Below are 17017 nucleotides of genomic sequence, written 5' to 3'. Positions count from 1 at the left end.
GGGGCTGGAGAGATGACTCAGCAGTTAAGAGCAGTGGCTGCTCTTGCAGAGGACTTGGGTTCAATTCCCGGCACCCACATGGTGGCTCACAACCATTCTTAACTCCAGTTCCAGAGAATCTGATGCTTTCTTCTGACCTCCATGGGCATTGCACAACACGTGTGCTCCTACCTGCATGCAAGCATTACACTCATACACATAAAAATAAAAATAATAAAATATTTTAAGACAGATTGAGCTATATAAACAATATAGTGAAACCATAGTGACAGAATAAAATCACTAATTTGGCCTCTTAGAGATATATCACTTGTTCATAAAATCTAGTTGTTTTAAAGGAAATATTTAATAGCATGGTTTTAAGGTTAATTGAAACATTGTCCTTGCTTATATGAACTGTTTACCACTGATACTAAGTATGCTTTTATTTACTTTGAAGGAATTTTAATTTTGTATACTTCCTTCTTTTTCAGATCACATTCTGGACACTTGCATTTATCCTATCTCACCCTGATATCCACAAGACTATTCTAGAACGTATATCTTCTGTGTTTGGCACAGCAGGTACTAAATTAATTTATGTAGTTGGGGCTACATCTGGTCATCTGTATTTGTCATGCACTATTATATATGGATTGGATCTTGAATGTCTACCAGAGGTTGAAGTCTTGGTCTAGTTGGGGGGCTCAGTTGGTAAAGTGTTTGCTGTACAAGCAAGAGAATGTAAGTTCGATACCCAGGACCAACATTAAAAAAAATCTGGACATAGTGGCACATGCTTATAATGGAAAATTAAAAATAGCTTGGTTTACTTATCTAAAAATAATATTATTGCAAAGTTGTGATGCCAGTTAACAGTTGTCCCTTGCTTCTTCCATAATGACTGAAATTTTTTTTGAAAATATTTTATTTGGTGTCTTTCCAAAACTCAAGCAGATATGTCTGACGTGGATATCTAAATAATGTCCTGCAAGTCTGGAGGGTGAATCCACCAGTACTGTGGAAATGTGAACGAGCGTGAGAATTATCTAGCACCTGCAGTGCTCACAGGGTAGACTATGGCAGGACACTGATGAACGTAAGGAAAGGCATCCCCCTGTATAGAGTGCATGTCTATAGAGCAGATGGAGATGCATGTGGTCATGTTTAGAGATGGGTAAAGGACATGCACCTGACATTCACATTCTTTTACCTTCCTTCCTGGAGTCTTTCCTAACTTAAGTGCTCTCCACATTCCTGGTCTTTGGAAGACACAAGGCCAGGCTGGGGGCAGTAGGGGGGTCATAGGAAGAACCTAACTGATCTAGAGGCCACACTGGAATGTAATATAAATTTTGACAGTGTTTGAGTCTAGAACTCTTGAATGAAGTTCCAGTGTAAGGAGACAAAACTTTTTCTCTTTTTCTGTGTTGTGTTCTCATTAATCTTCAGAACTCATTTTTCTCTCTTAACAGAAAAAAACTTTCCTTCCACTAGAAATTTCTGGGTGCTAATGTTTTCCACTATGAATCAATTTGTAGAATGGAAAAAAAACTCATAAAATTAGCAAACTATTTCTTTAGACAGGCTCTCACTATGTATACCCATCTAACCTGGCACTCTCTATGTAGACCAGGCTGGCCTCAAACTCACAGAAATCCACCTGCCTCTGCCTCCTGAATGCTGGGATTAAAGGTGTATGCCACCACACTCTGCCTAAGTACCAAATTTTTAAAAACCATAGTCATAAAGAGGTGGTGCAGAGATTTGATGACCTCTGGACAAATAACATACTTTTAGATCTATCTATGTATAAGCTACAGTAACAGCTCAGAAATTTAGATATAGGAAGAGACATCAAAACTTGGAGGCTGATATTAATGAAGACATCCATATCTCCTTACAAAGGAACATGTTGAAGAAGGAATCATAGAGCATGCTCTAATAGCTAGTGTTCTCCAAAGAAACAGAATCAAGAGCAGATGGATGGATGGGTAGAGGATGGATAGATGACAGGTAAATAGCTGGCTAACTAGAAGATAGATAGCTATCTATGGACAGACATTTATTTTATGCTTTAAGGTTTATTTTTATTTTTTTTAATTATAGTATGTGTGTGCACTGCATGTGTGTATGTGCATGTGAGTGCAAGTACCTACATAGGCCAGAAGAGGGCATTGCGTCCCCGAAGCTGGAGTTAGAGGCAGTTGTGAGCTGCCTGATGGGGGTACAAGGAACTGAATTTGAGTCCTCTGGAAGAGCAGTATGTGCTCTCAACCACTGAGCCATTTCTCTATCTCCTAGAAGGAGCTTTATTATAAGGAATTGATCGATACAACTGTGGATCCTAGTGTTAGAATCTTTGTCATGTGTGGCCAGTGGAGTCTCTGTTCAGTTAGTTTAGTGGTCACTTTATAACTGAATGTAGATTTGCTTATACCAAGGACCTGTACACTTCCAGTTCTCTACCAAGGGCCTCAGTGTGCATGGTGGAGCATGCCTCCAGTGCCCAGCCAGCCATTGACAAAGCTGCCTTAGCTTCCACTTTCTTGTGCACAGTCTCATGACCAGCTACAGTAGGGCATTTTCTGGTCTGTCTTGAATGTGAGCACAGCCCTGGCAAAGGAAGAGCCTTCCACTTTTCTCAAAATACAGATCTTCTCAAAGCCACAGTAGACGTTTGATTCCCTGGGCTTTCATTTTAATCTTTGTGGTTTGCATGTTGTTCATCTCATCTTCTGGTAACTGCCTCAGGTGTCTGCAAAGCTGAAAGACTGCCTTTAAGATTTTCTCCCAGCATTCTCTAGGGAAAAGGTCCCTGCTTTTCTGCCTTAAACAGCTTTAGAAGTTCAGAAGATATAACAAAACAAGGATTACATTTGTCTTGGTACTTATATTCTGGTAGGAAAGACAATAATCAATTTAATACATGAATAAACTAAAAACATTAGCAGCTGTATATTTACATACAGTATAAAAAAGAGAACATAACTGTGTGTGGGTAATCAGGAGTGCCAGAAGCAGAAACAGGTATTAAATAGGTGAATCAGGCTAAGCCTTATTGACCAGATGGATTTGAACAAGGACTTAGAGTAGTTAGGGGTTTGGCAGGAATCTAGCAGGAGAGATAGTAGATATGACCTTACTGTGCACCCTCAGGATCCTCTGAGATCACCATTGTTGGTAGCACTTGTTTAGGAGGGTTTTTGTCCTGTACTCTAGAGCAGCATGTGAGCGCACTTACTGGAAATGGATCTACCATATTGAGAGACCATATCTGAGGAGGAGGAGATGTCCAGGTTCCCTCTCTCCTGAGACCTTTCTGCTTTTCCATGACAACCATATATCCAGTTCTTCCTCATTTTTACCATAAGAGCTTGCTTAGTTCATGGCTTTTAACTTAAAATGCTACCTAATACCTGCTCCTCCAGCCATACCCAGTCATTTCTAGTATCAAAAGTATATTTTCCTTTGCTCTAGGGAGATGTGTCTTCTCCTCCCTGTCCTACCCTTCTTCCCTCTGTACACTGAGGTCACCCATGTTCTTCCCCTCCTGTGACTCTGCTTGACAAGTACCTGCCTTTTCTCCACATTAAATAATGGCTCTGGTTTCTCACATCTCATCAGCAAGTTTTCCTAGAAGTTTGCTCCAGCTGATTTAGTTTTTTTTTTTTTTTAAGAAATTTGTTTTTTTTTTAAAGAAATTTGTTAAAAGTTTATGGTATTTCCAGGAGGGCTGAGAATTGCTATGCCTGGGGAACACAGCCAGAAATTGCACTCCTAACCAGCCTGCAGACTGTCTGGCAAGCTGAGCACTGCCACCAATGTCAAGCACGCCATGGTATTGGCGTGGGACGTTGAATCACATTGTGTCCCTGGGAATTCAGTCCTGTAAAATCTACAGTTTGTGCCAGGAAAATAACAAATTCAGTCTCCATTTCTTCACTTCACTAACTCTTCCTTTTTTCTCTTCCTACCACTTATTCTTTTATTAAAAATCTATTTAAAAATATTTCTATTGACTTGAAGAGAGAATTTCATACAAAGTATTTTGAGCATAATCAGACTCTTCCCACTTTGTTTTATAATCCCCATCCACCAACTTCATGTCCTCTACTATTATTTGTCTTTTTCTAAAGGTTTATCAAGTCTAATTTGGTTTTCCTAAATGCTTTTTGTGTGTGGGTCTATGCCTTAGAGGTTGGTCGACTTACCAGGAGACACACCAGTAAAAAAAGTGATGGCTATTCTCCCAACATCTACCAATTGCCAATATATCCTCAGTTATGGCTGGGGCTTCCTGCCCATCTTTCCCATATATGTTTTTTAAATTTTTGTCTGGCTTGGGTTTGTATAGCTCTTGTGCATGCTGTCACAAACATGGTGGGTTCCTATGTGCAACTACCCTGTGGTCTTCAGACAATATAGTTTCTTTGTATTCCATTAATCTATCACCTCCAGAAGATTTACTTATATTCTCTCTCTCTCTCTCCTCTGCTGTGTTCTTAGTGTTAGCAGTGCTCTGTCCATCTCAGACTGACTGGTTAGCTGTCTTCTTTCTCTCTCTCTCTCTCTCTCTCTCTCTCTCTCTCTCTGTGTGTGTGCATGCATGTATAGGAATGCCTGAGGAGGCCAGAAGAGGGCATCAGATCCCTTTGAACTGAAGTTACAGGCAGTCGTGAGCCTCCAGACATAGTGCTGAGAACCAAACTTGGGTCTTCTGAAGAGCATCAAGGGCTTTTAACTCCTGAGCCATCTCTCCAGCTCCATATTGTATCCTTAACTCTTAATTCAGATATGTGACTGTCGGATTTGATGGGCAGTCTTGTTCTCATGGTAATGTCTGAACTTCAGGGGAGATAAAGAAAACAGAAGTCCTACACTTTCCTACCCTGTGATGAGCAAGCAAATGTCTGCTGAAACGCAGGTAATACTGAAACGTGTAGACGTAAATTACAGTATTATGCTTGTGTTCAATATAGGAAATGTGATTATGGGCCAGGAGTGATGGCTCAGTGGTTAAAAGAAACAGGTATGGTTCTCAGCACCCACATGGAAGCTAACAACTGTCTATAACTCCAGGTCCAGGGGATTCAATGCCCTCTTCTGGCCTACAAGGTCACCCTCACATATGTGCACATACACATAAATTAAAATGAAATAACTTTTTTAAAAAATTAAAATGTGCATATGTAATATTTTATAAAATACATTTTTGTATGTCTGTGGATTTGTGTGTGTGTGTGTTTGTATGTGAGTTGGTGCCTAAGATGTTTGTGCAGAGGACAAAGAAGGGTGTCAAATGTAGCCCCCTATCCCTATCCACCTGTTCATTTGAGGCAGGATCTCTCCCTGAACCTGGAGCTTGTGCTTTTTCATCTAGGATGGAAGCCAGCAAGCCCCAGGGATCTTCCTGTGTCCACACTTTGGTGCTGGAGTTACAGGCATGTGCTGGATACCTGGCTTGCTATGTGGGTTCTGGAATCCAAATTCTGATCCTCCTTGCATGTATAGCAAGCTCTCTTACATGTTGAGCCATCCCTGCAGCCCACAATGAGCAATTTGAAATACACAGTGCAATGATTAACTACAACACCTGTATGCTATCCCAAAATAAATGCTACACCAGATTATTCATCTTCTTAATTAATTTTTTTAATTTAAAAATCCACAGACAGTTCAATCAGACTTTGGTTTTGTATGTTTAATGAAGTTTTTCCTCTTCTTCTCCCTCTAGAGGATTATCTGTTTTCAAGATGGTGAATATTGTTATACCCACAGAACAGAAGAAGATTATTAAATTATCTTTCTGCTTTAAAATTAAGCTACATGTTAGTTACTAAATATTTATTAATCATTAAAATATTTATTTAAACATATACTTTTTTGAGACAATGTTTTCAGTGTGTCCCATCCCAGCTTTGAATTCACAGTGTAGCACAGGCTCACCTTAGACTTGTATGCATCGTCCTGCCTCAGCCTTCCAGATGCTAGGCATACAGTCTGCACTTCTACACACAGCATTTGTTTTGTTTGATAAAGTAGCCTTCCAATATCCAACTACTAAAGTTCAATTTCTTTATCTTAATAAGATAAGTTCAATTTCTTTACTAAAGTAAGTCTTTAGGTCTTTTCTAGAGAGTTTGTTTTTTGAGGGGGGGTGTTTTTGAGACTGGGCCTCCCTGTAGCCCCAGCTGGCCTGGTACTTGCTATGTAGACCAGACTGGCCTCAATCTCACAGAAATCTGCCTGCCTCTGCCTCCTGAGTGCTGGGATTAAAGGTGTGTGCCACACATCTGGCTTCTGGAGTGTCTTTTAGTTTCGTTTTATTTTGTTTTCTCAGAATAACTCATGAAGCAATAATGGACCGTAAAAGCTTAATTAACACAGCATGCTCACTCACATTCCTTGGCAATTGATCTAAAATAATCTGCAGTTTTCACATCTAGGTCCTGTGTCTTTTCCTCATTCAGAACTGCTGCACTGGGACCTGCCCACCAGCAGAGGATTTTCAGACTTAAAACTAAGCAGAAAGTAAGCAGGTTAAAACACACTGCATTACTCTCCCTTGTTCTATGTGGTTTTTGTAGGAACTTTTTATTTATTTATTTATTTATTTATTTATTTTTATTTATTTTTATTTATTTATTTATTTATTTATTTATTTATTTTGGTCTTTTTGAGACATGGTCTCTCTGTAGCCCCAGCTGTCCTGGAACCCACTATGTAGACCAGGCTGGCTTTGAACGCACAGAGATCTGCTTGCCCCTGCCTCCCGAGTGCTGGGATTAAAGGCATGTGCCACCATGCCCAGCCCCAGTACTTTTTATTTTACTTAATTAACTTATTTTATTTATTCATTTTTAATATGGGGTCCAAAGCACCCCTTTTTCTGATGTTCAGTTTCATTGTACTTTATTTAAAGAGATTTAAACCTTTTTCTGTTAATTGGCAGGGAACCAGGTTCTTTAATAGAAATACTCCTAAATAGAATGGATTCTTATCTTACATAGAAGCCAGAAGTTGTAAATCATTAAAAGTGCATTAAAATGTCCATTTGCAGGGCTGGAGCAATGGCCCTGTAGTTAAGAGTGCTTGCTGCACTTCCAGGGTACCAGAGTTCATGCCGGAGACCAGCTCCAGCTGAGTCTGGGGCCTGAAGGGGTAAAGGTAACAGCGGAGGCAGAAAGGACTGTACCAGAAACCACAGTTGCAGTTCTAGTAGAGGCTGTTGACTGGCCCACTCGGGAGATGTCAGCCCGAATATCTTCTTTCTTTTTCTTCTCTCTCTAAAAGCAGCCTTATACAGCCTTTATTTATAATTAGAAAGCTTATAATAGCAGTAAAGCATCAGACTGTAAATCAAACCAAAAATTTGCACAATATTTCTCAGTGTACAATATTTTTCAATAATCACAGTAAAAGGAAAGTACAAAGTTCAATGATTAACCTTTTCTTAACATAGCCAAGCAATGTCTTCATTGTTTTCTTTATAGCCTTGTGGTTTCTATTTTACCATAGAAGTGTAAGACAGCCTGTCCCCATTTGCCCTTTAATTCTTTGAATTTAATATTTACAGGTTGGCGTGTATATTTGAGAAAATTATTTTTCTCATGGGAACGGGAATAATCAAGTCTTTTTATTTATTGTCTAGCCAATATTCCAGTTTATCTTTTTCCTCTCCCTTTTGCTATTTCTTCCTGAACGGTTTGTATTCTTTGAGTCATATGATTATTTTCTTCATTTCAATATCTTTATTATTTTGTTGCCATTTATCTTTAAGGGCTTTTGAATCGCTTTTAGTTTTGGTAAAAGAATGGGCAATTTTTCTTCAGAGGTCACGCACCACCAGCTTTTTACAGACTTAGCTAATCTTTCTATCCAAGAGGGAGTTTCCCTAAGCCAAGTAGTTTTTCCTTATACCAAACTTTAGTCTCAATAGTTCCACGTTTAGGGTTAAAATCATAAACTCCTGTAAAAGGCAGCAGGGCATCTAGAGTTGCATGCTATCTTTTCCTTTTGGGGGAAACCAAGCCTCATTGTTAATCACAAATGCAGGTCCAAATGGGGTCATAGTTGTAGGAGGAAGTCATCTATCTTATTACTTTCATTTTGTTTCAGTAACATAATAATTCTGCTAAAGGCAGAGATTTCCCTGGTTTAGTTTCCCATTCCATCATCAGAGTTGGTTATCAGAATACTTAAAGAAGAGAAGATTATACAAATTACAAAAACCAGGAGTAATTCGGGAAGGGATATCCACCAAAAGAGCAGCGGTCATCGGCTTTTGGCTAGAACTTTGTCAAACAGCACTCTTGCCAAGAACCATGGAACTCTTGGAGCCACCAAGTTCAGCTCCCAGCACCCACATCTGGTGACTTACAACTGTCTGTAGCTCCAGCCGTATGGGTTCTAATGCCCTTTTCTGGTCTCTGATGGCAGTGTATGCACATGTGCACATACACACATATAGACATGCACATGTGCACATAATTAAAAATGAAATAAAATTTCAAAAAGGACCCATTGGATTGGAGTCAGGGATTAAACTGTGTATTTCTGTCCTGTCATTCACTATATACTCAAGCCACACAAAATCTTGGAATAGACATGGGGAAGTGAGTAAGAAATCCCAACCCTACCTAAGGAACTATTGGGAACTGATGGATGACTGTTAAGAAGGGGAGAGTCAGTCTATTTTAAGGGTGTAAATCTTGGTAAGTTAACCAGGCTCTGATGGATGGATTCACCCCAAAGGACATTTGCAAACACAAATTTGACTCTATAGGCTTTAATAAATACATAATAGAGTACATGAAATTCGGTAGAGGATAGTAAGGTTGTGCAGCTAGAGGAAAGGATCCAAATATCAGATATATACTGCATGAAATTTGCAAAATTCTATAAAAAGAGGAATAAAAAATTAGTTTGTGACTTTGAAAACAAAAGAAACCATACTGAGAGCCAATAATGTTGTTTTGACTCCACTGTGTTTCAGTTTAGCAGCAAACCTGATGGGACATGTTAACACTGCAGGATGACTGTGTATGACTACATGGTGACATTGCCTAGACAGTCACACTCACCATGTACTGGCGAGAAAAAATCCTGTCTCTGCTAATAAGTTAAAAGAAGTATAAAAACTAGCAAAGTATACAGGAAGCTGTGATCCTAGGGTGACATTCTAGGCAGATGCCATGCTGTCTTCATTGGCTTAATTAGTTCACTAGTTTTGTTTCTTGCATTTCAATATTTACAGTCTCTAAGTTTAGACCATATGGTCAACCATCCATCACATATGCTAACGCGTAGTTTCTTCCCACTTGGCCGTGTCTCTACCTCATCTTGCCAACCAATAATGACATTCTTGGAAGATCCCATCATGCCATGTCATAGACCCAAGTTCTTTCAGCTGTCTTAATAAGCTCACTTAGTACCTTCTCCAGTCTGCCAGGGCTCTATGGACAATAGCCAAACTTATGACTGGGATGGATTTTTTTTTTGTCCCTTTGTGTGACAATTGTTCAAAACAATGAAGAAAAGAATCAAGTAGCAGAGCCAAGGGTACCCCAGTGGAGTTATGGACAGAGAAAAGTTATTTCATTTATTTATTTATTTATTTATTTATTTATTTATTTATTTATTTATTATTTTTACACCCACTTCCCAGATAGCACCCTCCCATAGCCTCCCTCCCCCCACTAGAGCCCTTATACTCTGATATCCTGCTACTGTCTGCTGTGTTGTCGGCACCCCTGGGCAAGTAGTGGAGAAAAGTTATTTTATTAACAGTTTCTCTCCACTCCCACTTGAAACCTGATAATCTGAATCTAATGTGGGGATTTTGGAAGCTAATGAATATGATACGGGAAATATTTCTCATGGGCTCAATTCCCTTTGCAGGCTTGGCTTTTAGGAGCCTGGATTGGGCCCAGGATGCAATAAATTACACAGAAGCTTCTTGTAACTGTATTTCTAGGTCATCAACCTTGAAAACTGTATCAAGTATTTATAAAAGCAAGGTTCTTTTTTCTGACCTACCCCAGATTTTATCTTTTCTACCTCAAATATATAATTTTATCATTTTTTCCCATTTGGCCTTCAAAGCTAAGATGGTATCATATGGGGACCCACAGCCTGCAAATTTCAGTCAGTCCATGGCCCCAGTAATGAAGACCCCCATGTATTATATTTGGCCCATGGAAGATCTCTGAGAGGCTGTTTCTAATACTGTTCCATGTCTGAAATGCCATAAGTGGGCCTTGTGATGGCCTAACTCAAGGGATTTTTCTGTAAAGTCACTCTCCCCTTCATCACCTAGCACCAGTAGTTAAAGAGATTGCTCTGATAGCCATAGGTTTTTTCATGGCCCTGTCACACTGATGAATGGGATAAGGAGTTCCAGTCTGCAACACCTCATTTTAATTATTTCATTATCACCACTAGTGCAGCCCTGTTCATATGCTTCATAAATTCTCTGTTTTTCATTGAGACACACTTCTTATTTCAGAGTATTCTGTTGGAGAATCTTTTTTTTTTTTTTTCTTTTTAGGAAATGCTGGAATAAAAGTCTTATTTAGTTTGACATCTCCCCAGAAACCACAAGCCAAAAATTCAGAATTGATAAAATGGCTTCAAACATAAAGGGCATTCCTAGATCAAGATTTATTTAATAATTTACCCAATAGTCTCTCACTTTTGTTTACTGTAAATTAGATGGTGTTCTTTATTCTTTTTTTTAAAGCATCACAATTTTGAAGTGAGCCCCACTTTATTTTCTATAAACAGAGAATTGAAATATCCCCCCTTTAATATAGAATGATAATGTTTGTGAAACTAATGTGAGGTACTGTTTTTAGCAGAACTTATATGGTTGACTGGGCATAGAGACAGTGAACTTGTTTTGAAATGACAGAATGGAATTCATGTTGTTTTCACACTTACATGCATAGGTAGAGTTAAAGCACAGAGAGGGTCAGCCTGCTGGACCTCTTTAACGCCCATTAGCTGAAATCACCTGTTTGAGGCAATGCCACAGGCCTTGCTATCTTTTCTAGACATCCTTATCAGTGTCTTTCATATCCACTGTTATGAATGTCAGACTGAAGCAATTGAGCTGAGCCTGCTCCCTGAAGAGTATTGCTTATAGTTCTTCAACAGGAATATGTATCTTTGATTAAAAAAAAAAAAGTCATGCTAATTCCTTGAGATACCCAAAGCCTTGCTCACCTCTAGAAAAGTTCTGAGGACATCATGAAATATCAGAAATGACTTCAGTGATTGGAAATGGCCAATGGCTAAGTGGGAATTGAAAGTGATGTGGTTTGCCAGGCTCTCAATAGCTCTCTGAGCCCCAGAGCTGTACTACCAGGGCCCAGAGCAATCTCCTGGTTTACTTTGCTTTCCCCAGCCTTTATTCATCACAAGTACCTTAAGCTGCTTCATAGGCCTGCCTTCGCATCCTTCACCTATCTTTTGTATTTTTATTGCTTAAAAAAAATCCAGACTAGGGGCTGGGGAGATGACTCTGTGGTAAGGGCACTTGCTGTACAAGCACAAAGACCTGAATTCAATTGCTAACAACTGACAGAAATCCCCACAACCCACACAAAGTGTTGTACACAGGTCTGAAATCCCAGGACTATAGGAGGTAGAGACTTAAGGATCATTGGGGCTGTCTGTCACTAGTCTAGCTCCAGGTTCAGTGGGAGATTCTATCTCAAGGAAATAAGACAAAGAGCGATAGAGCAGGATACCCAAAGTGGACTCCATGGACAACACACACACACACACACACACATACACACACTCACAAACACACACACACACACACACACACACACAGAAATCAAGTTAGGGCAGGACATATATAGAGGGAATTCTGGTATTTTATAAAAATATGTATTTTAAAAAAACTAAAGAAAGGAATATGCCAGTTTTGGGGTGGGCAGATTTAGAATCATGAAAATGTCTAATTACTATACATTTCAAATCACTACACTTTTAATTAATTATTTGAATTCCAATATTTTTAATTGCCTAAATAACCTAAAATTTTATACAAAATAACTGTGATTATAAGATCATTAGAAATATTAATTAGTAAGGCTAGAATTCAATAAAATATGAAAGTTCATCATAAAATTGGTATAACAAGAGTATACAAAGGACACAGGAAATGCAGAGACACATGACTTACTTGGTTATCTTTCACAAACAAAAATCAAATGATAATATTCACTTTTAAAGTAAAAAATCAGGGGAAAATGTTGTGTTTCTGTTTCATTTTCACATTCTTTTTTGAAAACATTATATGTATGAGTACATTGCTTGCATGTAGATAGATGCACCCATGTTGTACAATGCCTATGGAGGTCAGAAGAGGGCATTGTATCCCTGGAACTGGAGTTCCTGATGGTTGTTAACCACCGTGTGGGTGTTGGGAACCGAACCTGGGTCCTCTGCAAGAGCAGCCAGTGCTCTTAACTACAGAGCTATCTCTCTAATCCCCCATTTCGCATTCTTGAGGGGAACATTTCCAGATTATATGCATTTGCATTGGCATTCCAGAAACATTCTTTAGGTCAAAACAGTCTACCTGAAAGAATTGAGAGGAAACAGCAATAAATGCAAAGGCATTTCCCTTCCTGGCCACTTTCCCCTTGATAATGTTTGATCTGCTCTCATTGTTTTTCCTTTGAATTTTCTACAAAATTTGACCTTTTGTTAAAAGGCATTTTATCTAAAAAAGTATGTAGAAGGGTTTACAAATACAGTAATAAAATATGTTAGTGTTTTATAATAAAAAACACCCTAAATAGGATATATTTTTAACTGTTGAAGAAGTATTTGGGAGAGAACATGGAATAATCATTTTTACGTTAGATATCTGAACAAGTTCTCCACCCATCACATGTATAATTTGCTTAGAATGATAGCACAGGCCTTGTGTGGTCAAGAGGCTGCAGAGATCCAGCTTTTTTCTGTGTCCTCACCTCTGGAGCCTTTTTAGGGGACATCCTCCTACGGTTCTCTTTTTCATGTTCAAGAAGTTTCTGTGAGCTCTCTGAATGATGTGACAAGACAAAAGTGGCCTCCAGGAATCCGATTTTCTCATTAATTAATTGTGACTTGATCAATCTTTTTTTCTTTGTATTAGGAAAACCATTTTAACTCTATTTTAGACATCTGATCAATACAGATTCAGTGTCAACAGGTGACAGAATCCAGAGTTGAACCCTGTGACTTGCAGAAGAATGGGCACGTCTGTGGGTACTCTGGGGTCTGGTCTTGGGGTTCACACTACCTGGAACAGCTCCAGCCCAGGGCCTAATCAGCCATGCAAGGGAAGGCTGTAGTTTCACGGCACTGAATCATCAAAGCCCTCCGAATTCGTCCCTTGCTTAAGCAACTTAGAGCTGTGACCTTGTTGGCTCACTGTTTCTTTTCCATTTCTTCTCATCCATTCCTTTGTAGTCTCTGTTTCTAAATTCTGCCATAACCCAGTGTAAACCTTTTTCTTACTACCTCAAGCCTCAGGAATAGAGCAGAATGTGCATTTGGACAGGGAAAAGGTCATCAGGGTATTTAAACAAAACTTAAAGTAATTTTTCTTTGCAACAAACAAAGAATTAGTTTCACAGTGTGAAATAATATAAAGAGTTTTACTGCTTTTCCCATGGGGGAGTATGGTGGTTTCAGTGAATGTTCCCCATAAGCCCCAGTTATTTGAGGAGTGCCCCAGTTGGTGGCACTGGATGTGTGGCCATGTAAATCTCTCTAAAAGTTCCTGAAAATCTATAGCCAGCTCATTCTCATCACCTGTAACTATTATAGGATCATGTGACATACAAAACCTATTGTAAACAATATGGCCTTTTCTATGACACTTTTATCCACTGTTCCTTTCACTATGAGAGATGCATTAACCTTTTCTAGTGAATACAAGTGTCTTCTGAGAAAAAGATCAATTTTTAATTTTAAGAGGATATTCATGAAATTGAAAATATATATAATTTAACAAAAGCAATTCTTAAACATTGCTCATAATAAGATTTTAAAGTTTCTGAAATGATAGATATATAGAACTCTCCTATTTCTGCCCTTTGGAATACTGTCAATTCTTATTTGCTGTTTCTTTTTGGCTTTTCCTTTCTTCTCTGAAAACTGAACTTGTATTTAGAAGCTTATTTTAAGGCCTCTAGTTGAGAAAATAAGCCAGAAACACCCTTATTCTCTGACAGCAATTTGTGTCATTAAGTCATTATTTTTGTATACTAGTCAGAGAAAGGCTATATTTTTCAAAGCTATTATATAATATTCTGAAATGAACTAGGGAGATGGTTCAGTGGTTAAGTTCTTGCAAGGCAAGCATAAAAACCAGACTTTGGATTCCTGGAAACCATGCAAATTCCAGATGGCCCAGGAAATCTAAAACTGAACCTAGGTCTTCTGCAAGAGCAGCCAGTGCTCTTAACCATTGAGTCATCTCTCCAGCCCTGGTTTTACCTTAAAAATTATTTATTTTTTTTAAATTTTATATGTATGTGTGTGTGCCTGAGTGTATGTATGTGTACCACATACTTACAAGTATCCAAACAAGAAGAGGGTATCAGACTGCTGTGTCATCTGCAAGAGCAGCAGGTGCTCTTAACTGCTGAGTCATCTCTCTAGCTCCCAATATTACTTTTAAGGGAAATTATTATTATAAATATAGGAAGTAGATCCCTGGACCCAACTTTGGTAGGGATCATTGCTGAATGTTATCATATCATTTCATGTGTTCTTTAAAGGTTATCTCAGGTATTTTGATCCGAAGTCATTCTCCTTCACAGACCCTCTAACCTTTTGCACACATCTCAACTTTAAATATTTGAAATAAGTGATCTATGCATATGGAAAGATACCTTCTGTGAAGTAGAGCAAACAAAAGTAAGGATCCAGGATTTTAAAAGTGAAGAAAGCGCTGTGGACTGCGTGGGAATCTTAGAGGGAAGTTGTTACTGGCTTGTCCTCATCTTTCCCCATCTTCTATTTTGGCAGTACAAACATCTGTTTACAGGGTGACCTGGGGAGGGGACTTTCTCACTGTTCAACCCTACCTAACAAACTAATTATGTCCCAAAAGATCTGAATGACTCAGCAAATGTCTGCCATTCTCCTCCTATTTGTCTGCGCCAAACACGGATTTTTTTCCCCCAACGTTATGTTAAGTCTTTATGTAATGTTATTCGATTGTTACAGGGGAATCAGCACTCCCTTTTGTCGGGTCTCAGTCTCATTGATCAAAATAATTTAAAAATTGAACCAGAAAGAATCTTGAAGAACACTTATTAGAGATTGAGAGAAAACAACAGCAAAAAAGATATAAATCCTCCTCTGCCAGGAAGATGGGAAAGAGGAAGGGAGCACATCATATCTTCTGAGTTAGGTCAGCAGTGGAGGCCTGCAGGCAGCTGCAGAAAGTGGAGGGGTCATATTGAAAGAGTGATAAAGTATAGTCAAGGAAAGAATGAGAAAAGGAAAAGATTAAGCTTTTTAAGTTAGAATTCAGAAAAGCGGGCACACTTAGCAGTTAAGATCTGTAAGCAGATGCCTTAAGACAGGGGTGTCTAGAGGATGTAAGTATATTATCTTATTAAGGGGATAAGTATTTTCCCCATTTCCTTAGCATGTCATCAACTGAATCAACTTTCCTGAGCCATGGTCTCCTGGCCAGGTGATTGAGAGGCCCTGTGCATGGACTCTTAAGGGAGAGAACAATACTACACAATGTTCGAATCCTTGGGGTAGATCAGGATGTCATGTCTCCAGTCAGGACCAGAGGAAGAACTCAGATTCCATTCTTTTGTGCAGTAGGAAGTAGCTTTCCTTTGATGAACCTCAACAAAGTCCTGAAACCTCCATATTCTCCTATGGTAATTTTTTTTGGTCTTTTTGAGAGAGGGTCTCCCTGTAGCCCCCACTGGCCTGGATTTGCTATGGAGACCAAGCTGGTATTTTAAACCTTAAGTAGAAGTTGTAATGCTTCTTTTTTTTACTGTTACCAGGAAAAGAGGAGGTGGGGTTCAGATCTGATTATGAGGGAGGAGTCCATCCTCACTGGCCTCCAAGCCTGCTGATGTCTTTCTAACTCCTTAAGATTAGGATTATAGGCCTATTCCTTTTATGTATCATTACATATGTATGTGTATCTATGTGCGTGAGGAAAAGAGACCAGGAATCGAATCAGCGAGGTACCATCTTTCAAAGAAAGATTTCCCTTAGTGTATTTACTTGACTCATTGTTTTTTTCATTGCGTCTATGAAGTCATATTTTCATGATGAATATTGGAACCTGTCCTTTTTCTTTCTGCCTGGGTGACTCCTACCCATCCTTTTAGACTTAGTTGAAATTCTAGCTGTAGGCAAGAGGAACTGAATTCCATTGATGCTTGAATCCTCTCCTCTGAAACTTATAGTTATTTATATCCTAATAAATTGTTTTGTGCTCTTCTGTTCAAGATCCTTTAAGGCTGTGATTTTTGTCATTTCTATGTTTTTCTCTTCTTTGGGAAACAATGCAGCACATTAGCAAACAGGAAGCTTCTGGTTTAGACAGATGTGCAGGTATAAAGGCTGCTGTGACACTTTCAGGCTTGTCTCTTTAGACATAACATGTGTCATGGCTGGCTTCAGTTGTCAACTTGACACGTATGGGAAGAGGAAACTTCAATTGGGGAATTTCCTCTGTCAGATTGGCCTGTGAGCCTGTCTGTGAGACATTGTCTTGATTGTTGAGTGGTGTGCGTGCTCTGGGCAGGTGGTCCTGGGTTGTGTGAGAAGGCAGGCTGAGCACAGGCCAGAGAAGCAAGTCAGGAAGCAGTGTTCCTCCGGGGTCTCTGCTTCTAGTTCCTGCCTCCAGGTTCCTGCCTGGAGTTTCTGCCTTGGCGTCCCTCAGTGATGGATTGTGGCCTGAGAATTGTAATATGAAACAAATCTTTTCCTACTCCGGTTGATTTTAGACAGCATTTGTCTTAGCAACAGAAGCCAAACTAAG

The 17017-nt window shown here is 39.1% G+C and overlaps 1 protein-coding gene across 4 annotated transcripts in view; it reads left to right on the top strand.

Moving 5' to 3' along the window:
* Positions 1–17017, top strand: part of LOC103744879 (24-hydroxycholesterol 7-alpha-hydroxylase) — a 119379-nt gene that overhangs the window by 23289 nt on the left and 79073 nt on the right. For all 4 annotated transcript variants that reach the window (XR_003851664.1, XR_003851663.1, XM_008846719.3 and 1 more), the window contains exon 7: positions 474–564. Coding sequence is in view for 2 of the 4 variants with exons in the window: in XM_008846719.3 (XP_008844941.1) it covers positions 474–564 (91 nt within the window). In the remaining 2 variants the exon portion in view is untranslated. The remainder of the gene's footprint in view (positions 1–473; positions 565–17017) is intronic.

The sequence above is a fragment of the Nannospalax galili genome, unplaced genomic scaffold (genome assembly GCF_000622305.1).
Source record: "Nannospalax galili isolate Female #2095 unplaced genomic scaffold, S.galili_v1.0 scaffold803, whole genome shotgun sequence".
Classification (NCBI taxonomy): domain Eukaryota; kingdom Metazoa; phylum Chordata; class Mammalia; order Rodentia; family Spalacidae; genus Nannospalax; species Nannospalax galili.
The sequence above is the reverse complement of the archived record's forward strand: the minus strand, read 5'-3'. Positions and strand labels throughout refer to the sequence as shown.